At 53.7% G+C, this 21,943-nt stretch overlaps 9 protein-coding genes across 9 annotated transcripts; 6 read left to right on the top strand and 3 right to left on the bottom strand.

The window, feature by feature from the left end:
• Positions 1–25: 25 nt before the first annotated feature.
• On the top strand, positions 26–743 carry ACO1O0_008111 (lysozyme; the record flags this gene model as incomplete). Its single annotated transcript, XM_083197477.1, has 3 exons — positions 26–161; positions 239–369; positions 447–743. The coding sequence occupies 3 exons, from the start codon at positions 26–28 to the stop codon at positions 741–743; spliced, it is 564 nt and encodes a 187-aa protein (XP_083046945.1).
• Positions 744–1,599: 856 nt separating this feature from the next.
• On the top strand, positions 1,600–2,076 carry ACO1O0_008112 (uncharacterized protein; the record flags this gene model as incomplete). The annotated part of the gene is made up of 1 exon (XM_083197478.1): positions 1,600–2,076. One exon carries the CDS (start codon positions 1,600–1,602, stop codon positions 2,074–2,076), a length of 477 nt encoding a protein of 158 aa, XP_083046946.1.
• A 2,619-nt stretch (positions 2,077–4,695) lies between these two features.
• On the top strand, positions 4,696–5,781 carry ACO1O0_008113 (Fic family protein; the record flags this gene model as incomplete). The annotated part of the gene is made up of 1 exon (XM_083197479.1): positions 4,696–5,781. One exon carries the CDS (start codon positions 4,696–4,698, stop codon positions 5,779–5,781), a length of 1,086 nt encoding a protein of 361 aa, XP_083046947.1.
• Positions 5,782–8,178: 2,397 nt separating this feature from the next.
• ACO1O0_008114 (polysaccharide lyase family 7 protein) lies at positions 8,179–8,910 on the top strand (the record flags this gene model as incomplete). The annotated part of the gene is made up of 1 exon (XM_083197480.1): positions 8,179–8,910. The coding sequence occupies one exon, from the start codon at positions 8,179–8,181 to the stop codon at positions 8,908–8,910; it is 732 nt and encodes a 243-aa protein (XP_083046948.1).
• Positions 8,911–9,427: 517 nt separating this feature from the next.
• On the bottom strand, positions 9,428–10,476 carry GDE1_2 (Glycerophosphocholine phosphodiesterase; the record flags this gene model as incomplete). Its single annotated transcript, XM_083197481.1, has 3 exons — positions 9,428–9,517; positions 9,578–9,984; positions 10,041–10,476. 3 exons carry the CDS (start codon positions 10,474–10,476, stop codon positions 9,428–9,430), a joined length of 933 nt encoding a protein of 310 aa, XP_083046949.1.
• Positions 10,477–13,798: 3,322 nt separating this feature from the next.
• ACO1O0_008116 (uncharacterized protein) lies at positions 13,799–14,455 on the top strand (the record flags this gene model as incomplete). Its single annotated transcript, XM_083197482.1, has 1 exon — positions 13,799–14,455. One exon carries the CDS (start codon positions 13,799–13,801, stop codon positions 14,453–14,455), a length of 657 nt encoding a protein of 218 aa, XP_083046950.1.
• Positions 14,456–14,555: 100 nt separating this feature from the next.
• ACO1O0_008117 (mercuric reductase) lies at positions 14,556–15,986 on the bottom strand (the record flags this gene model as incomplete). Its single annotated transcript, XM_083197483.1, has 1 exon — positions 14,556–15,986. One exon carries the CDS (start codon positions 15,984–15,986, stop codon positions 14,556–14,558), a length of 1,431 nt encoding a protein of 476 aa, XP_083046951.1.
• A 301-nt stretch (positions 15,987–16,287) lies between these two features.
• On the bottom strand, positions 16,288–18,276 carry ACO1O0_008118 (Neurochondrin-domain-containing protein; the record flags this gene model as incomplete). Its single annotated transcript, XM_083197484.1, has 3 exons — positions 16,288–17,487; positions 17,545–17,851; positions 17,903–18,276. The coding sequence occupies 3 exons, from the start codon at positions 18,274–18,276 to the stop codon at positions 16,288–16,290; spliced, it is 1,881 nt and encodes a 626-aa protein (XP_083046952.1).
• Positions 18,277–18,822: 546 nt separating this feature from the next.
• Positions 18,823–21,817, top strand: GEF2 (chloride channel; the record flags this gene model as incomplete). The annotated part of the gene is made up of 6 exons (XM_083197485.1): positions 18,823–19,653; positions 19,717–19,869; positions 19,920–20,034; positions 20,127–20,185; positions 20,241–20,426; positions 20,483–21,817. 6 exons carry the CDS (start codon positions 18,823–18,825, stop codon positions 21,815–21,817), a joined length of 2,679 nt encoding a protein of 892 aa, XP_083046953.1.
• Positions 21,818–21,943: the final 126 nt, after the last annotated feature.

Raw genomic sequence — 21,943 nt, forward strand, 5'->3', positions numbered from 1 at the left:
CAACAAGCTCTCCCAGCTCGTCACCATGGGTATCGTCACCAAGTCCGTCCTCGCCGGCCTCGTCGGAGCCGCCGCCGTCTCCGGTGCCTGCATCGGCCCCAATGCCAACGCCGCCACCGTCTCTCTCGTTGCCGAGTTTGAGGGCTTCAGCCCGGATATCTGTAAGTGATACCCAAGTATACCCCTGGTGTGCAAGCATCATGTGCCTCTGTGCCTGGCTGACCACGGCGCAACAAAGACAACGACCCCTCTGGCTACCCTACCGTCGGCTACGGCCACCTGTGCGTCGAGACCAACTGCGCCGAGGTCCCCTACTCCATCCCTCTGTCTGAGGCTGATGGCCGCAAGCTCCTCGCCAGCGACATGGCTGTACGTTGTCCTCTATATCTTTCCACCAGGTCTACATGATGAGAGAGCAAACGCTGACCTGTCCCCCCCTTCCATAGGTTGCCCAGAACTGTATCACCAAGCAGACTGCCGAGTCTGTCGTCCTCAACGCCAACCAGTACGGTGCCCTGGTCAGCTGGGCCTTCAACGTCGGCTGCGGTAACTCTGCCTCGTCGAGCCTCATTGCTCGCCTCAACGCCGGCGAGGCCCCCAACACGGTCGCCTCCGAGGAGCTGCCTAAGTGGAAGTACAGCGGCGGCGTCGAGCTGCCCGGCCTGGTCCGCCGCCGCGCCGCCGAGGTGGCACTGCATAACACGGCCACTAACGACGGTGCCCTTCCCACCGACACCTGCTAAATGGGGTGTTTGTGTGTTGTAGGATATGACTGTGCTGTTTGGAGCGAAGGATGCGGACACTCTGTCATGTAGGATGATATATAATGAGCGAATGAAGAAACGCTTGTTCATCTACACGTATAAGCATCCAACGATTGGCAAGATATCCCTGTCCATGAAGGCGGGAGGTATGATCTCACTTCTTGTTTCCAAGTATAACTGTATAACCCGGTATGCGTCCTGCTGGCTCCTGTATTCTACGACGATGCAGGGACTTCCGTAGCCTTATGAGTACAAGGCCTACTCAACTTGACTTACACCGTCGTGCCATGCGATGCGACGCTACTACGAGTCCTAGGTAGCTATTATAGTATTGCCATTTATCTTATATTGCTTCCTCCCACACCCTACCTTGGTAGTTAGTAGGACCTAACAATGGACACACCCACCAACTTCCATGGCTCGCTCAGTGGTAGGAACGTCACCGCTGCTCCGCAAGCGTCCCATGGAGGATCCAACAACTTCCACTTCTACGAGAATGGACCACCAGGCGCCCAAGTCACCGCACCCAAGTCTCGCCAACCGTCCTCGACGGTGCCCTTTCCCACCTAATCCCAACTTTGTCAATCGTCCCGCTATCCTAGAATGGATGAGTGACAAGTGCGCTCGACCTACTGCTCGTATCGCCCTAGTTGGTCTAGGCGGAGTAGGGTAGGTCCGACTAGGGAGCTCCAATGTATTGTTCTCCCCCTCGTCGGAACAACTTGCCTCGGTTTTGCCACAGAGCTGTGACGGGTCCATCATCGTTACATCGCGAAGCACGGATGTGGCAGAGAGGCTTGTAGGTGGCCTGGGCAACATCTATACGGTACCACAGATGACACCCGAGGAAGCATGTCAACTTCTCCGGGAGAAACTCCAAGATGGATACGGCGACCAAGAAGCTGTCCATTTAGTACGCGCTCTTGACCACGTGCCTCTAGCCATCACGCAGGCAGCCGCGTTCATCAACCGCCGGGCCCCACGAATGTCGGTACCCACATACCTGAATGAGTTCCGGAGGAGTGACAAGAAGAAGGAGAGTCTTCTCCACAAAGACTATGGCGACCTCCGCCGTGATCTGTCCACCTCTAATTCCGTCGTCACAACATGGCAGATGACCTTCGAACAGATCCGTGGTGAGCGGAGATCCGCTACCGACCTCCTGTCCTTTATGAGTTTCTTCAATCCTCAGGGGATCCCAAGATTCGCCCTCCAGACCTACGCACGCGATGATGAAAAGGACAACGAAGACAGAAATTTGACGAGCTCGAATTTGACGAAGATCTTGAGGCCCTCCGAGGATACTCATTAGTTACCATAACGACTGTCCCAGATGTATTCGATATGCATCCCTTGGTACAATTTTGCACGCGTGTGTGGCTATCATCCAACGGCGATACACGGTATTGGGAGCGGCCGTTTCTGAGGCTGATGTCAGATCAATACCCACCCGGAACCTATGAAAACTGGGCGGAATGCCAGATTTTGGATCCGCACATTGAAGACCTGGTTGTCAAGAAAGCCCCAGATGAAAGAGAAGAAGCTTTGCAGTGGGGTTAACTGGCCAGGAGTGCAGCACGATATCGGCTGGAGAGGGTTAAGTACTAGGAGGCAGAGCAGATGTTTCGACGGGCTCTAGATTTGGGAGAGAAGGCGCTTAGGACAGGCCACCTAGATATGCTCAATTGCAGGCAAGGACTCATTTCAGCCGTAATAAACCTGGGGCGGTATGAGGAGGCAGAGTAGTCAGGTCGACGAGCTCTGGATCTAGGTGAGGAAATTTACGGGAAAGGCCATGGAAGTACGCTTGTACAAATTTCCTCCCTTGTCCTAGTGCTAGGACGCCAGAGAAAGTACGAGGAAGCGATGGAGATGAATCGCCGACCTCTCAGCCTGTTGAATGAGTTATTCAGAGAAGACCACCCGCGTATAATCAGAAACGCCAACAATGAGAGGGGATGCCATACCTTCTGGCATTACACGGCGGCTGGCAAAAAACAGGGAATCCTCAGTCTGTACCTAGTTGTCTTGGCGCATTGGATTTGGGAGCCCTCTCTCTCTGTAAGCCAGTCCGTCATCCACCACTGCCTCTACCGATAAAGCTGCCAGAGTATAAATATACCAACCTCAGCAATCTCGTGCAGAAAATCACAGAAGTCAAAAGGCCCGCAGCCCTGCGTCCGGACACGTACTACTTTCTCCGATCGGTGTCTAGTATGGATCCCATATCAGTTATTTTTCTCTCTGTACGCGGTGTTGACAGTACTCGTCTTATCCTTTGTATTATTGATTCACGAGTCACCACACACAACACAAAAACAACACTACAAGGCCCAAGACCGCCCTGAGACCAAGATGGTCAGTCTCTCCGATTACCTCACGGTGTAAGCTCTCAACCTAGGGGCGTACGGCATCTGTCGCTTTCTCCTTAGGAAATCGTCAGTCGACGCTCTGACTTACTGGTTGGACACACCGTTTATCATCCTGGCCATCATTATAGCACCATTGTTCAGGGAAACAGCTGGTGCTTCAAGGTCAGTTTTCGACACGCTATTTGGCTGTTGCATGGCCGAATTCTCGACAATATTGGCCTTATCGCACTCTATTTCCAGGAACCTTCGGGCCGCCCGAGCATGGCTATTTGGTTTCCTGAAGGCAGGCCCTAGATCAGTTCTTTCACCTCACCATCCTCAGCGGATAGCTACTGGCACCTAACACCACGAGAAGGTGCCTGGCATCGTTCTGTGACAAACTCGGTCGCTGTCCTCACAACCGTCTGGACCAGGTATATTAGAACGAGCAGAGACGACACTGTGACGGTAAAGTAGACAAGAATGGAGCTGTTGCAGTCGGTGGTGATGGTGGTCATCATGATGGTGGTGGTGGTAGTGCTCGAGGGAAGAAAGAGGAAAAGAGTGAGCGCGGAGAGGAGAGAAAGAGGGCCTTAAACCCAGAGTAGAAAGTCAGACCACTCTGAGAAGCTTTTGAGAAGGAAACTCCCAGAAGCTCTTTCTCTATTAGTTCAGGTGCCACTTTCCTCTTACTTCTACCCCTCTTCTGGCGTATATTAAAGCACGGCATCGGGATAAAGGCGGTGAACAAAGGGACCTTCTCCCGGACTCAGGTCAACAGTAAGGACAATAATCGACTCCGTAAGTCACCCTGTTTGACGTAGAGTTAATACTTGCCGTATCAAATTTACAACTAGTACCCTATAAAATATGAAATATATATATTAAATGTATAAGTAATACCCGGCTAAATATTGGAGAAGTGACTCTAAATATCGTATAAGAGGTATAAATAGGCCTGGGACGCATTTTCCTTTCTCGCCGCTTGCCAGAAAAGCAATGCTTCTTCTTAGCCATCAGTAAACACAGTACATAGACGCTACCCCTGACTCCTCCATCTCCCAAGGACCAAGCTCAAGCATAAGCACTCACAGCCACAGCTCTTGGCACTAAGGGGTCGATGCCATCTTCTGGAATTGTCGGGCCTCGTGCTACTGGCCGTGGTCATTGCATATCTGATCTTCCAAGAAACTGAACGCTATGGTATTATAAAACAAGAACTCACAAATCATCAACCAAGTGGTTTATTAGCATATTGTAGTTTTTAAGCCTCAACAGATGGCTGAAATATTGGGCGAATATGCTCTCAGAGCTCCAAAGTTAGAATGCCGTGGGGGTGATAAAGGGGCTTAGAATGTTTTGGACCGGGAAATGGATACAATTACTGCAAAATGTGAATATATTCAGCCACCTCTGTGAGTCATTCACTATTTTTAAAAAAAATTAAACTCATGTGGCTTTTGTCAGCTGGCGAGCTTAAATATAGGGCAATATAAACACTGAACATGCAATTCGTGGGGGAATCTAACCGTGCACAATATCTCATCCTCCATCATGACACAATCACTTGCGATACTATCATGAATACTCTCTCTGACAGCCTTTATAAGGCCTTCCTTCTCGGGTGGCCACAGTGGCAAAACACTGGTGACCCCCTAGCAACCTCGCAGTTCACCATCCGTCTCTCTAACCAGCTCAGAGACGAGGCAACGAAGCTAGATCTCAACCCGGCCACTATTATTGCTCAGGCTGGTCAGGCAGCTAAAAGTGGCCGTCCTGGTGCTTTCTCCGAGTTCTGGAAGCAGCTTGAGCGGTCGCTAATAGTTCTCATATATGGGTCCAACTTCGTAGAGGCCGCTGGCTCCAGTCTCCAAATCACCACCGAACTTTGTCGGGATGTTTTCCACGGAATCCCCGTTACTGCCAACGTTGACGAGCGGAATCCATCCTACCAGCAACATTTGCAAGCCCTCACAAACACGGACCGGGAGCCAAACAAGGCAAATGTCATCCAATCACGCAAAGAAGCCATTCTCCATGCTAGAGCCCTCAGTTTTATGATCAACCGCATCGTGTTGAATAACAAGCCCTGGTCGGAGGAGTTGATCTTTCAAGCCCACGCCATCCTGTACGAAGGGCTTGACAACGACGTCACGCCTGGGCAGTACCGCGACCACGACGTTGCTGTCTCGTACGAGAAACCTGGAGAGAAGCAGAAATGGTCGATCTGCATGCGAGCGAAAGCAGTACCGGTGTGCATGAGACAGCTCATCACTAGCCTCAACAACGATATCGCCAGTGCAGAAGCTTCCGGGGAGATCGACCCATATACTCTCTCCGGAAAAATTCATGACTACTTCTTGATGATTCGCCCTTTTGGCGATGGCAACGGACGCATGGCCCGCATCATTTTAAATGTGCTTCTCCTGAAGTATGCCGGGCACGTTGCACATATCGGAAGCGACAATGATAAGGGGGAGTACCTGGATGTTGTTAGAGGAGGCCAAAAGATTTCTGGCCAGGAAGATATGGAGGTGGATATTTTACGGCAGAAATCTCACCGAGAGACGGCTAGGTTTATTTTGTTCAAATCCAAGTCGAACTTGGAACAAATGTGGAGTTGGGCTTCACGCAGAGCTCGGGTGAGCAGTTGCTTACCTACCTAGATAGCACGAATAGTAATATTCCGATACCAATTAATATACATATCTTTGTAGTAATGGACAATAAGCACAGTGATATTATCACAGTGGGCATATCAAAGTCGTCAAATTGGCACACCAATTTCTGGCAAGTGTTAATAGGCAGTTAACCAGGCCTAGAACCTTCACTCAATCCCGGATTTTCCAATCATGGGAGCCACAAAAAAAAACATCCAAAACTATCATCCCTCCTCTAGTAGCTGTACGCTATAACAGGCTCTCACATGTTCGCGGGAGCCCTGGAGAGATCTCAGCCCCGTTACCGTGGCAAAGAGCCGGGTATCGATCTTCACTCCCCGCGGAGGAAGCTGGGATTCCACATCAACGGGTAAGGTAGCTCCCTATACCTAAAGAGCTTGTAGAACAGGTAGCATCTGCGGCAGAGACGTCTACGATCATCTCCGGTCGCACCCAGATGCGGGAAGCGAATAGATGCCATTCCACCAATGCATCGACGTACGCGCGCACGTAGATGGCCAGGATCCGAGTCTGCTTCACGCTAAAAAAAAAAAAAAAAAAAAGCCGGTATACTTAGCAGCGTGGAAGGAGAAATTTGAACTTGTACGTGCCCGGTATGATGTGCATCACGAGTGTACCACTGCTGAGATGGGCGTCACTCGGGCCGAAACGCTGCTTGGCTATAGATACCGACGTCAGCCAAGACCCATGGTTCAGGTGCAGAGTCTCGAAGAAAATCTTGTTGGCGGAGAGCAGGAATAGGAAGACTCCAGAATCGAAACAAGGCACACAAGTGTCGGAGAAGACCGTCTGGTAGAGGAGAGAGGATGAGTGGTGGCAACGCAGGCTTGTCTTGCCAAGGGCGATCATTGTGTCTGGTGAGTGCTACATCAAGGCGCGGCAGGATGGCGGAGCTTCCATGGAATTCTTCTCCCCCGTACATGTATGAGAAACCCTGGGCATAGGTTGAGAGCCAAGGTGGTCGAGCATAGTTACATGTACGGATACATGGCAGAAGCTCTAGGAAGAAGGGACTTGTCCGAGAGGGTCTGATGGGTAGGCAGGGCCAAAATCGAGACCGCCAAAGCCTCAGAACAGGTAATAATAGAACAGGTGCAGCTACATAATATTCTGCCAGGGACAGCGGCAGACGAGTGATTGTGACGTGGGGGGTGGCGGCGCTTAAGGTGAGGAAGTGGTGAAACGAGGCCACCAAGATGCGGATGCAGTTTGCACTTCAGTGGACCTGTCGCCCGTTTCCAACATTGGAGAGATGGCCCAGCAAGGATGAATGAATCGCGGATACACAGTAGTAGCCTGGTAGGTATGGAGTTTCACGTGGGATTTACTGTTTGACTAGTACCCCTGTCCTTCGGCCTTGGGTATTCATCGGCCGTGTCTACTAATGGTGGAAGGAGCTGATACATGATACGATCCATACATACTACTAGTGCTAGGTACTAGTTAGGTAGCATATAGTGCTACTAACTACTGTGTAGTAATACTACACGGACCGTGCCGTCTTCACAAGCACAAGGGAATAAATAATCTTGGCAACTGGTAAATGCAGTCAGTCCAATGCGCATGCATGAGTGGGAGGTTGCCGGTGTGTCACGAGCACCGAGGACTGTCTATCACTCCGAACTCCCCGGATGCAATCTTTCCAAGCCCACTATCACGAGGTTCAAACATGGCCAGAGGTATTGCTATAGGACATAGTCGACCACGGCGGCCCGCCTCCAGGGCCTCCAGGCTCCAGCATCGGATGATCGGCCTGTCAGACCCACCGTCTCGACTCTCCAACCTGGATTCATACCCGGATCAGCGCCCCTTTCCCCACAGCCTGGGAATCCTGAGAATCCTGAGATGCCACCTGCCTCACCTGTCCTCGTACATACTACTATTGCGTGGTCCCTAGTACGAGTACATGGTACCACGAGTAGATCATCAATTGGTGTGGGGTATCATGGCCCTGCAGGGCCCTGCAGGGGATGAATACGAATTCTCGAGGATCTGAGACTCGGCCACTCGCCACTTTTGGCCCCTTCAGTCGCGCAGCCCAGCTGGCGTGGTATGGATTCCCAGATAGGGAGGTGGTTGGATGGTTAGACGCCTAGGGCTCCTAGGGGGGTGTTTTGATTGTTACATGCAAGGAACAGGCTCCTCCGACCCAACGGCAATTGGTCGAAAAGTATCCGTCGCTACTAGGAATTGGGACGAGCATGAATATCATCTGTTTACGGGATATATGTCTTGCCGTGGAAGTGTCGGCCTATATAAGAGTTCCATTGATTGCCACAGCCTCACAGGTAGCTTCCTCCCCCAACGCAAACCGACCACCCGAATCACCAACTCCCGATACAAACCATTTCTCCGCCATCTACGGATACACCTCACTACACAATGGCTCCCAGGTCTCTCTACCTCGCCGCCCTGTCGTGCATGCCGCTCGCCCTGGTCAATGCTGCCGACTGCGCCCCCGGAGGAAACTTTGACCTGTCGTACTGGAGCCTCCAGCTCCCTACCGGCGATGGCAGCATGGACACCATCCGAAGCAAGGACCTCCAGGGCTGCGACGGCTACAGCGACGAGCACTTCTACATGGACGGCGATGCCATGGTCCTGACGGCTCCCGGAAACCCCGACGAGACCGGCTGTGTGACCAGCGGCGGCAGCACCCACTGCCGGACTGAGCTGCGCGAGGTGCTCCCAGACACGGGCAAGAACGCAGCCTGGAGCCCCAAGGGCACCAACGTGCTCAAGGTGGCCATGAAGGTGGTCCAGGCCGACGACGGCAGCCACGGCACCGCCATCGGCCAGGTCTTTGCCAGCAAGCCCGTCGCCGAGATGTACTACTCGCGCGACGGCAAGATCGTCGTCGGCGTCAAGCCCGACCCCAACAGCAACCAGATCGTCACCAAGCTGGCCACCGTGCCCCTGGGCACCGAGTTCGACTACGAGATGTCCTACTCTGGCGACGCCCTGTCCATCACCATCAACGGCGAGGTCACCGAGCTGGACACGTACGACTGGGACTCGCCCGACTGCTACTTCAAGGCCGGCAACTACAACCAGGGCAAGTCTGGCGACGAGTCCGAGGTCCACATCTCGTCCATCGAGGTCATCCACGAATAAGAGGATGCATTGGAGCTTGGAAAGTCCCGGGGGGTCATTACTGAGATATTAGGCTCAGTTGTATATATGTACCTAAAATGCAAATGATATCGTTGAGTGTTTTATATTTCGCACGTGTCACTCTGCGGCCACTTCTCCTTGTCTAAATAACTTAGCCCGCCCTTTGAAATATAGCCTTCATTCCTAGATATAGTATTGTAGGCTGGTATATATCAGATAGATGGAACCCTTGTGTTGACTGTCTGAAGATTGTTATTCAAGCCTCTAAGTAGAGAAACTGGTGTATTGCACCGAATACCTTTTCAAGGATCTGTTGATGGATTGGCTTTCCAACATAGTCTTGGTGGCAACTATTTCCTCGTATTTCTTTTTTCAATGGTAAGAGGGGCTGTGCTAACTGCCAGGTCCCCGAATATTACCTTCTCGAAGATGAAACAAGAATAGATCTTCAAAATCTAACTCTAATTTACTTTGGGCCTAATCAAAAAAAAAAGTTGCCAATGTGAAAATATGCTCCCTACTTGGAAACTGACATATCCGCCAGAGTCTTTGCAACCAAGCCCACCCGATCTGCTATGATAATGTCAACGCCAGCCTCGACCTGCAGCTATTGTTTCCAGATCAGTTAGCATTTAAAGGTGCATATATCAAATAATCGAGGCCCTACCTTGACCATCTGGGGATCATTGTTCAGGACCCCATACGTCGCACACACAAGACCCCTCGTCTTCACGAAGCCAACCAGCCGAGGACAGAGCAGCAGCGCCTCGCAGGCAAACACCATGCCGGCAAGATTCCACCGCCTCGCGAACTGGACGGCTACCTGCACGCTCGCGGCTCGGACCTCCATGTCCACCATGGGCACCTTGCCGGCGTTGGTTATGAAGAAGACGGGGTAGGATCTCTGCTTCATCGAGAGCAGGATGCAGATCTCGGGTGTAAAGGAGGAGAGCATGATCTGCCGCTGGCCGCCGTGGCGGTGGAGTGCTTCGAGGGTGACGTCGACAAAGGTGTTGAGCTCGATTCCAACCGGGGCGACACCGGCGTCAACAGCTTCGTGGACACGGGGGTACTCTACTTCACGTCAGTCCTGCCACGGTTCTGCAGTCAAGCGTTGAAGGGAAACAGACTGATCTCAACGTCAAATCCAATGTTCTCTGGGAGCTCAACGAGAATCTCTTTGAGAGTTGCAAACGAGTCGTGTATAAAGTCGCCACGAGTATTCGACTTGAATCCTTTTTGTCCGAAGTCGACAGTGTGCTTCATTCTATCCCGAACCTGGATTGCGCCCGCGTCGAAATGCCGTCCCAGTGACCGAGAACGCGGTCTTCCTGGCTCTGTCGGCGAGTGAAGCCGTCCAAGAGCCGAAAGGCTATTGCCATGGGGGGATTGGATATTGCTAGCATGCAAGAACTGGTCCAGTGTTGTGTCGTGGATGGGGACATCCGTCCCTGACTGGCTGAGAGAGAAGTCGTGAAATGCCACTGCCTCTAAATCTCTTGTGACCTGGATATCGTACTCAACAAACGCCGCGCCGAGTTTGGCCGCAGACAGAAATGATTCCATGGTGTTTTCTCCCAGTTGGAGGTGGTCATATGCCGTGTCGTTCTGCCCGTTTCCTCGATGACCGACAAGGAGTGGAGGTCGAAGGGGAGTCTGCCGAGAAAGGCCTATGAAGTGAGGCGTCTGAAGATGAGGATAAGGTCTTGCCACCAGAAACGTAAATGTTGCCGTTCCTGCAATGCTCATTGAATCCTTGTCCAAGATGGGTACTGTCTGCTCTCGAATGAGGCTCTGGCGTTGAGCCCCGAATTGGCGGCTGTTGCTCTCCAGCAGGGCCGTGCCACTAGCAGTCAATATCTCCTCATTTTCCCTTCCCGCCAAGCGGATAATCTTGAACACCAACTGTGGCTCGATAGTCTCGGGAATAGGGAAAATAAAAGGATCGTTGATTTGGTCGTCCAATATCGGTAGTCGCACGCGTCGAGGTTTCCACGTCGTTCCTGGTGCTGAGACCTCTAATGCGAGGGATAGGTTCTCATATATCCCAGGAGTATACACCGAAGAGCAGTAGGAGAGGTTGAGTCCAGTCACCGCCCTATCTTTACGGGTGATGCCCAAGCTGGCGATGATGACCTTTTCCCCTTTGCCACAGAAAAGGCCGATATGCGTGGATTTACACGTCAAAGGCCTTGTAAGCCCTTCTTCCATTTTCTGCACATCAGATGGTTCGAATAGCTCGCCCACAGCTAGGTGGCCTTTGAAAACTGCGTATTCCTTTGCAGTCCAGCCAAGGCAATCAGTTTTCTGCTGACTTAACCCAGCCTGCAAAAGGAGCTTGACAATGTCATAATAACCGTCCACACAAGCAAGGAATAGCGGAGTCCAACCTCTTGAATCGTCAGGAACGTCAAGCTCGGTCCTTTGTTTGGACATAGACTGGAGGATAATTGCTGTGTAGTCAGCCCGCCCCAATTCAGCCGCAACATGGAGAGCGGTTTGGCCCCGACTGGATCGAAAGCTGATATCTGCACCGGCCTGGAGCAGACTATGGACGATATCGTCGTTTTGGTTGTTGAGAGCAACGTGAAGGAGCTCTCCCATGATAGTCCTGGCATGCGACTCCAACCCATCAGCATTGTGGGAAACAATGGTGTCGATTAAGAAAATTGTGGTTTGTAAATTATCTCCCATTACCGCAAGATGAAGAGGTGTTAGAGCTTCCTTGTCAGTCGATAATATCGCTTGTATTGCGCTGTCTCCCAGAGCTCGTACCAACTCTTGACAACATGAAACCTCGGGGGTTTGGTGACTAGCAGCGTAGTGTAATGGCAGGCGGTCAAAACGGTCTTTTGTTAAAAGTTTATCAGAGTCCAAGGTGTTTATCAGGGTATGTGCTTCGGGAGTCCCCGAGTTCGAGCTCATGTTGCGTCTGTTTCTTGCTCTGGTAGCCATGATGGACCATTTGAACACACGACACTCCATCACGAATTGCTCAGGAGACGGTAGCAAGTCCAACAAGGCCTTGAACTGCTCGGGTGCACACATGGCTGAGAAATCCAACAGGCTGTGAATGAGATTCAAAAATCCCCGGTCCGACGCACTGAGCTTAGGCTTTGTAGATGTCATGAGTTGGATGACGCATGTGAGACCGCCTGTTTGTAGAGCATGCTGCACAGCGTCGGTGGAAACCTGGCGGCAAGTATTTTGGCGAAATGCGTGGGCGAGATACAGTGATTTCCCTGTGGTTCCTGTATTTAGTTGCGAGAGGCTGAGGTGACGATCGGTGTCTGCCATCAGGCCGTCGAGTCTGTCGAGTCGGTGTAGCAGCTGGGACTCCCATCCTGGGTGCAGCTCGTGCCATTGAGCCTGGGAACAGCGAAAAGATGAAGCCTCTGCCTGGCCATACCGATCAAGCTTGGCGAATATCCTTGCCACTGCATCCGTGTTGACCCTGGCAAACCATTGAAGTTTTTTGACGTCTTGCTGGATTTGAGAGAACGCCGCATGGAGAAGCGCCAACTCGGCGGGACATGTGGCGGTCACGTCCGGAATTGCCGTTGGCTCTGTGCCCAGGCCGAACGACTCGCATAGCTCTGTCTCGGCGACCTTTGACCAGTTGAAGCGCAGCTGGAAGAAGGAATCGAGAGCAGAAATACTCGTGTCCAAATGCTCATAGACGTCTGGAGCAGCGTCAGTGTGTGTCGGGGGACAAGGAATAGGCAGCCGTGGATGCTACCCGGTAGATCGAAGGACTTGGTGAGCCGCTTCAACAAGTTGTAGTCGACATAGTGCTGGCTCCATTCTGGGATGATGCGACGGTGCAGATCCTGGCCAAATCTCATGATGGTGGTGATCTGTTTTGGGGGACAATGGACTCTGGGATCTGGTGTTGGTTGGAAAGAAAGTGGAAGATGCCAGATGAGATGGCTAAACCTGGACTGTTTGGTCACGCGAGACCAAGTGCAGCCTTCTGCCCTCTAATTCAAACCGGCAAGCTACCGAGTTACCTGAGACATGAAGTCCCCGCCTGGAAACCTCGAAGGAAACTGGGGTTGTTTCTTTGTTAATACATCTGTCAAATCTTACTGCTCGTATAATATGCTTCATCAAGAGTTAGGTGGACTGCGACTTGTATGTAACCATATGCATCCCACTTTGGTGATCGCCCGTTGTTGTAGATACCTAGACTGGCATTTGTCCTCGTCTCAAAGGGCCCAATCTTCTTGAAATCGCCACCCTCTACGGCGACTGTGGCACTTTGATCATTCTGGCTGGCGCAGATCACTACTTTAAAGGCATGGCAAGCATTACCTCCTTTGGAGATTTCAAGACTCTCATCCGCCAGCGAGCGGACGTGACAGAGAAAGTAATCATGGCGTTTGACGAGCTGCTAACGGCAAGTCGACATGGCGCCAAATCGTAGCAAGGGCGAGGCGGGACTGATTGAACCTGGAATTTCCATCTCGTGTGTGATAATATTTCGGTGCACTTGAGGACGTGTTTAATGAGGGGATGTTGCGAGTGACGAGGTATCCAACGAGAACTTCTACAAGGCCGTCGAGGAGCTCAAGGTGGGTTAAGAGAAGGACGTTTACTTGAACATGGTTTATGTCTAGGTCTATATTTATATCATCTACACCAGAATTTAGTGAGAACAATGATGATAAAATCCAATCGCTTAATTTCGGGTATTATTGCCATTGACTTGGACCAGAAGTTGGGACTGTGCTGCATACAAGGTACTAGCAGAGGCACCACGAAGAGTATCCCCACACCAGATCATCCTAGCCCAGACCCTGCAGCTCTCCTCCTGCATCTTAACAACCACCACCCACCACTACATCACCACAAAGCAGAGAGCCACAACCCCCAAGAAAAGACAGCCATGGCCACCGACCACATCGACTCCCTCCTTGAGCGCTACCTCGCCCTCCTCGACGAGTACACCCGCCTGCGCGACCGCCTCTCGCGCCTGCAGTCCGGCGTCTACCACAACATTGCCCGCGCCAACTTCTCCGCCGAGCGCGGCCTGCGCTATGGCCAGGACCAGTACGACGACCGCATGCAGGCGTCTCGGCTGCTGCGCATACAGGTCGATGGTGGGGGGCGGGACGGCGTGCCGAGTTTCGGAGTGGCTGATGCTGCGGCTGCTACTGCTGCTGCGGAAACAGACGAGGATGAGGACAAGGGCGAGGACGATTCCGGGGACAAGGATGGGGAGGAAGATGTCGCGGGCGATGCGGCGAATGGCGACGAGAAGAAGGAGGAGCCGTCGAAACCCGTGAATCCGCTGCGATGGTTCGGTATCCTAGCTCCCATGCCGCTCCGGAACGCACAGGGCCTGTCTGTCGAGACGATAGAGCAGGTCGTGCCCCGGCTCGTCACTGTCAACGCCGAGATGCTCAACTTGGAGATTGAGGTCCGTCGAGCACGCAAGAAGAGGGCCAAGACCGAGCAGCAGAAGAGCAAGACTGAGGCAGCAGCCCTGGAGACAGAGTCGACCGAGAGACAAAACACGGCAACACCGGTCGAGGCATCGTGAAAGACGCAAAGTCGGTCAGAGCCATCATCGGGCATCATGGTCATCATCATCATTATCATTACTCCTACAACAAACTATTACACCTAAGAGCATCGACAGCCTACTTCAGATTCGCCCACAAGTTGTTCAAGCTCTCCGCCAGCGTGGGATGCGCCAGCACCGCCGCCTCCAGGTCCCACCACTTGAGCCCGCCCACCATGGCCATCTCCACCATCGACATGACCTCGCCGCCCTCGATCCCCAGGCATGTGAAGCCCAGGATCTCGCCCGTCCCCTCGTCCACGGTGGCCTTCATCATACCCCTGGGCTCGGCCGTCTCCAGCGCTCTGGCCACATGCTCCATGGGCATGACGGCCGTCTTGACCTTGCGCTCCGTCAGGTCCCGGTCGTGCAGACCGACGTGGCCCAGCTGTGGGTCCGTGTACATGACGTACGGAGTGAGCACGCGCGACTTGGAGGTGTGTGTTGTCGACATGGCGGGAGTCGTGATGGCGTACAGCGGGAGGAGGTTGGTTCGGATGATGCGCCAGTCGTCAAAAGACATGTGCGTAAAGGCCGGGCCTCCATGAACGTCGCCCAGCGCGTAGACGCTTTTGGCACTCGTCTGCAGCCTATCGTCGACCATAACGTGTCCTTTGGCGGTTGTGTTGACACCGGCAGCAGATAGATTCAACATGTCCGTATTGGGAATGCGTCCTGTCGCCAGCAATATGTGTGAACCGGGGATGCTCGCTTTGCCAGTGGGAGTTTCAAAGTTGACCACGAAGGGCATGTTGGGGTCCCTTGCCGGGGAGATGGACTGGACTGTGCTGGAAAGATGCACCTTGATGCCGTCTTCTTCAAAGATGTTTCGCATGCAGTCCGCAACGTCGGGGTCTTCCTGGGGTACCAACTGTTTCGCGCGCTGAATAACGGTCACTTCGGCCCCAAGGCGGCGGAAGAGCTGCCCAAATTCCAAACCAATGTACCCTCCGCCAAACACGACGAGATGCTTCGGCACGACGTCCAGCTCCATGATGGATGTGGAGTCCACAACGCGCTCCTGGTCGACGTCGTCCAGGCCCTGGATATCCGGACGAGATGGTCTGTCTCCGGAACTGATAAAAACCGTGTCGGCACTCACTTCCGTCGTCTCCCCATTTTTTGATGTGACCTCCACCTTTCGCTCTCCCACGAATCGCCCTTCTCCCATGAGGATCTTGACGCCTGCGCCCTCCAACCCCTTGACGCTTCCGCTATTCCACCTCTCCACGATCTCACGCTTGCGCTGCCTGACCTTGAGCATATCCACTTCAACGGGCCCAGTCTTGACGCCGTACTCGGGAGCTCGTCGGGCGAGGTACGCCACACGGCCAGAGGCAATGATTGTCTTTGTCGGAGTACAGCCGACGTTGACACATGTCCCACCCAGCGCCGCACGCTCAATCATAGCAGTGGTCTTGCCGGCATTAGAAAACGCCTTGGCTAGAGGGTTGGCGCTTTGGCCGGAGCCTAGAAACAGGACGCTGAAATGTGTGGGTGGTGGTGCCATGCCTGCTGGTATTGTGTGATTGATGCCGAAGGTATATGTGAGTAGCACCGATCTCGTCGATGGATGAGACTTGTCTTTTTTTCTTGTCTTCACATCATCTTCGTGAAGCTTAGCCGAGCTCTCCGGGCGCATCAGATAGCGTTAGCACCGGACCGGTTGTTAGAGTTGGTGTACCGGATTGACGCAGGCCAGAGGAAACTAGACCAGCCACATCATCTCAACGCGGCCGCACCAAATCCAGAGCCGTTCGGCTTCCACCATAAAGCCTGAATATTATCACCATGACTCCCTGTAGACGCAGTTACCTGACGCTAGCTAAAGTACTGAGTACATCGTCCATCGGTTCGCGCAAATGATCATTCCGGTCAATGGACCTTTGGAGAGTGCTAGCGAGCCCTGCTATAGCCGCGATAGAGTGTGTGTACCGCTTCCTCATGCCGTGATTGGCACTCACTAATACTGAGCTGCAGAGCTGCAGTACGGCAACTTCAAACTCGCGCAGCAGGGGAGTTGCTGGCTGCTCTGGTAGATTCCACGCTGCCACGGCTGTGATGAGGTTCATCCACTCCTCGGCTGTTCCGGTGCGCTCCTGTTCTACAATGGGAAGGAGGATGCGGACGATGTCGATGCCTCGGGACGCCTCTTCATCAAGTGACAGTCGAGAGGGATCCTGTAAGATGGATGTTAGGTCGCTGCTGAGGACTTTCCATCCCTCGTGTTGAACCAGAATCTCCCGGCCTTGATCAGTCTCAACGAGGGCTTCAAGAGCGACAAGGACAGGGGACCTAAAGTCAAGCTCCCCAGATGAGCTGGATTGATACAGATCCATAAGCATGTCGATCAAGCCGGTGGCTTTTTCGCGAAGAGTATCATTCTCGTCCTCCCTCAGCCACAGGCTCAGTGCGCGGAGAGCCGAGAGGGTGAAGGGATCCTCATCGGCGTTGTTTTTCATGGAGTCCCAGGCCAGCGTGTGTCGAGATCCCATCGAAGTGTCTGCGGTGCTAGCACGAGCATCTGGATGGAGACCCATGGCTCCGGCTACGGCGGCGTCCCACCTGTCTCTGAGATACTCGATTGTGACAGACATGGTGTCGGAGAGACCCTTTTGCAGCTTGAGAAGACTGTCTGGCTGCATCACCATCGGCCCATCCTCATCTAGTGACCTTAACAAAAAACCAACGAATAGAGATATGACATCAAACGCGGATGCCAGTCTCCGTGACGTTTTCGGGTACTCTGGGCTATTGAGATGCTCCAGCAGCATCGGAGCTGATGAGCGGATGTCAATGAGCAGGAGGTTTACGAAGAGATAACCGAAAGGCTTTTCATCCGTCTTGTCCTCGGTGAAGAGTAATTTTGCGGTCTCTTCTGGGTAGACTTGAAGGAGAGCCGCCGCAGCATTGGTGTAGGCAGCTCGTGCCTCTGGAGTCGGGCGGCTGGTGACTAGATTCTTGATGTAACCGACCGTGGTCTTGAGCCACGGAGGAGGCACAGGCAGTATCTAAATAAACCGTGAGCTGAGGTTAAGGGTGGAAATTCTACTGGCAAAACTACTCACAGCTTTGTCGGCCTGTCGCAAGAAATTGCCCATGAAGTCGAGCAGTGTCACCGCATCTGTCCCCGAAAATGAGGGGACCAAGATTTTAAGGGTTTCGCTGATTCTCTCCGCTAAGGTCTCCTTGGAAAGAGACCCTCCCATTGCGTTCAACCACGCATAGTAAAGGGCCTGGAGGGCTAGGGGCTGCGCGGGAGCCATCTCGGTTAGGGGGCTCAGGTCGTCCACCTGGACAAGAGCTTCCGCGCCATGCTGCCCGTTGGCAAGGGTATTCAGAAGCTGCAAGAGCAGTACGGTTGTTTCCCCATGACTGTTTTAATGTGAGTATATAGCCCAAGCCAGGTCGGGCTGGTCAACGCACCTATGGAGAGCTGCTGCTACGAGCAGGGGTATCCGGTCTGTGAACCTCTGGTCGTCCCTCGAGGACTCGGGCAGAAGAAGGCTGAATATGTGCAATACAGAGACTGCCAGGTCCAGCATGTCCTTTGCATCCTTGCTGGAGGGAGTTGACCCCGTCCTGAGCATGCGGTCCAGGAATTTGGGGGAGATGCTGGTCCACAGGCTCTGGATAACATCGTGGTCATCGCGGAGCTCCGGGGAGTTGTCGAGGACCGATTTCAGAAGGGCAAGGCCGACAAATCTCTGCGTATCATCCTTTGCTCTGAGCAGAGTCTTGATTTTTGCCAGGTTGGCGGCGTCACCTGGCCGAGCTTCATGGCTGGTGGTTTGGTCCATTCTCCATTTCTTTGATTCAAGGAAGAAGAAGAAAAGATGGGGATTCTCATCAAGGGTTCCGCAAGATATTAGAGACCCGCTAAAAGGCCGCCTCCACCGTCATGCAGGAATTCTAGACGACTTTCAGTCTGGAGAGGATACTGACGAAGGTTGAGCCTTTGGAGTAGCAAGTACCTGTGACTTTGACTCTTTTCAGAACCTCTAGGGCAGGTGCACTCTGCAGGCTTGCAAGAGCAGGACGGAGTGGGTCCAAGATTACCCGATAAGCTTGAGCTGTCACAGCGATAAGCCCCAACCGCGTCACACCAGTAGGGAGCACCAGTAAGGAGCATGCGCAGCGCTCGACTGGGAGTCGATGCTGGTGTCGGTGTCGGCGATGAGGACACGAGACACCACCACACATCGACAACGAGACGACGGCCCACGAGCGCCACGAGCACCACCAGGAGAACCACAAGGAGCCCCACGAGTCTGCGACTCCTCACGCCGGGCAATCCAACGCCCACCACGCTGACGGGGGAAGATGGGATAGGAGGCATCGTCACCATGCCCATCTCTCCTCACAACACCTTTGCGCGCTCTGCCTCGTCCTCCTCGCACTCCCCTGGTGCCAACACGCCAACCCACTCGGACGGCAGGGACGAGATCGACTTCCTCGGTGGGGACGATGACAATCTCGACGACGACGACCGTGGTCGACGCCACCCGCGTGACCGAGAGATCCTCGATGACGATCCCATCCACGGCGACCTGGGCGAGCCCCTCTCCTTCAAGCGTCGACAGCAGCCATCGCTCTTCTCAGGCCCTGCGCGCCTCTTCGCCGCCATCGCAGGTGGATCGTCGTCGACATCCCCTGCACCGCGCGCCCCGTCACCAGCCGGGAGCGACTACAACAATATCCCCGATGTCGACCACCTGAACCACTCTACCAAGTATGGCGCACCATCCGATTGGTACATCGAGGGGCCTGGGAGACGTGTCGGCTACGAGGACCTGACAGCAATTGACTGGATCTTTGAGTACAATAAGGAGCGCCAGCGTCTCCGCTCGCTCGCCTCAAGCGCTGGGATCATTGGCTATACCCGACAGCTTATTGATGCCAGCCAGGTGTGGATAATCTTGCTGCTCACCGGCCTCTCGGTTGGCGCCATTGCCGCTGCCATCAACATTACCGCCGACTGGTTGGCGGATCTGAAGCTGGGCTACTGCTCCAGCGGGCCTGAGGGAGGCCACTTCTATCTCAGCAAAACCTTCTGCTGTTATGGCTATGACCAGGGATCCAAGTGCTCAGGCTGGAAGTCCTGGAGCGAAGCCCTGGGGGTGTCGAGTACAGGCGGGGAATGGACGGTTGGCTATATCTTCTACTTTATCGGTTCGGTATGCACTTGTCTTGGCTTTGGTTTTCGCATTGTGACCCATGATCTTGCTAACATGCTCCAGGTAACGTGTGCGTCCCTTGCTGCCCTGCTGGTGCAACACTATGCCATCTATGCCAAGCATAGCGGTATTCCAGAGATCAAGACTGTTCTCGGAGGATTCGTCATTCGACGGCTTCTGGGCGCCTGGACACTCCTTACCAAGTCGTTTGGCCTGGTTCGTACCCTGTCCAGGATGTACTAATAGCACCTACTAACATGGGGAAGGTCCTGGCTGTGTCTTCTGGCATGTGGTTAGGCAAGGAGGGTCCATTGGTCCATGTTGCCTGCTGCTGCGCCAACGTCTTCACCAAGCCGTTCAAGAGTATAAGCGGGAATGAAGGTTCGTCTCCCTACCTCAATGGTGATCCAATCTCTCACAGCCTTGCTGACCCTTTAAAGCACGTAAGAGAGAGGTTTTATCAGCAGCAGCAGCATCGGGGATTTCAGTCGCCTTTGGGTCGCCCATTGGAGGCGTGCTGTTCAGTCTCGAAGTACGATACCCCGTTCACTGCATTTCGTGGAACCACTTTGGCTTACTGAAACCAGCAACTATCATACTATTTCCCGGACAAGACTATGTGGCAGAGCTTCGTCTGCGCTATGACGGCGGCCGTATCTCTTCAGGCCTTTGACCCTTTCCGCTCTGGCAAACTTGTGCTGTACCAGACCAAGTACAGCACAGACTGGCATGGGTTTGAAATCATCCCCTACATCCTGCTAGGCATTATTGGTGTAAGTCCATCATGAAGTCACGTCATAGCTAATCATGGTTGACTAACGAATTCTAGGGCATCTACGGAGGATTGTTCATCAAGGTCAACATGGCCGTGAGCCGGTGGAAGAAGGCCAACACTTGGCTGCCTGGGCCTGTCGTCCAAGTCTTCGTTGTGGCCCTCCTGACGGCCCTCATCAACTATCCCAACTTTTACATGAAGGCGCAGAAGACGGAACTTGTGTCCAACCTTTTTGCTGAGTGTTCGCAGGTCCTTGACGACCAGCTTGGTCTCTGCAAGAAAGGGGCCGAGTCTGTCTCCAACATAGTCCTGCTCATCCTGGCCTCCGTGATCGGCTTCTTCCTCGCCGCCATCACCTTCGGTCTACAGATTCCTGCGGGCGTCATCCTGCCGTCCATGGCTATTGGAGCTCTCACAGGGCGCGCACTAGGCATCGTCATGGAGATGTGGTTTGATAGCTTTCCCGACTTCTTCCTCTTCCAGTCCTGCGCGCCCGACGTCCCCTGTGTCACTCCAGGGACCTACGCCATCGTCGGCGCAGCTGCCGCCCTCGCCGGCGTGACGCGCATGACCGTCTCCATTGTCGTCATTATGTTCGAGCTCACCGGTGCCCTCACCTACGTACTTCCCATCATGGTGGCCGTCATGATCTCCAAATGGGTGGGCGACGCCTTCTCCCGCCAGGGCATCTACGAGTCCTGGATCCACTTCAACGAGTACCCTTACCTCGACAGCAGCGAGGAGGCACTGATCCCAGACCTCCCCGCCTCCCAAATCATGACCCGCATTGAGGACCTTGTCGTCCTCACCGCCACGGGCCACACCATCGCCTCACTCACCTCCATCCTCGAGGCTCAGCCCTACCGCGGCTTCCCCGTCGTCTCGGACACCCGCGACGCTATCCTCCTTGGCTACATCTCTCGTGCCGAGCTCAGTTACAACATCCGCGCCGCCTCAAGCGCCCCGCGGTCCCTACCCCCTGAGACAGAGGCCTTCTTCTCCCACCAGCCCCTCGCCGACCCGCGAACCACCCTCGACCTCCGCCCCTGGATGGACCACACGCCCCTCACCCTTTCCTCGCGCACGCCTCTACATCTTGTCGTCTCCTACTTCCAGAGGCTCGGCCTCCGCTACGTCCTATTTGTCGACCGCGGCGCCCTGCAGGGTATCCTCACCAAGAAGGACGTCTGGTACGTGCTCAACGGTGCAGACGAAACGAAGCGCACGAGCACTGCGCCGGGACGGGGCGGGGCCTCCAACCACGGACATGGGTTCGCGCGCGAGGACGGCGAGAGTGAGGAGAGGGGCCTGCTCAGGCCGGATGATGATGATGATTATGAGCACGAGCGAGACGAAGAGCTCGCCCGTGGGAGGGACTCCATATTATAGAGTAGAACAGCCATGCTACCTATCTGTGTACACATTAGCATTTGATCATTTTCGGTTACATCTAGCACAATTGGATTTCGTCTCCGAATACACAGATAGCATCAGCAATGTGTGAATTCATAATGT

The sequence above is a fragment of the Amphichorda felina genome, assembly GCF_050947745.1.
Source record: "Amphichorda felina strain 45539 chromosome Unknown scaffold_8, whole genome shotgun sequence".
Lineage (NCBI taxonomy): Eukaryota > Fungi > Ascomycota > Sordariomycetes > Hypocreales > Bionectriaceae > Amphichorda > Amphichorda felina.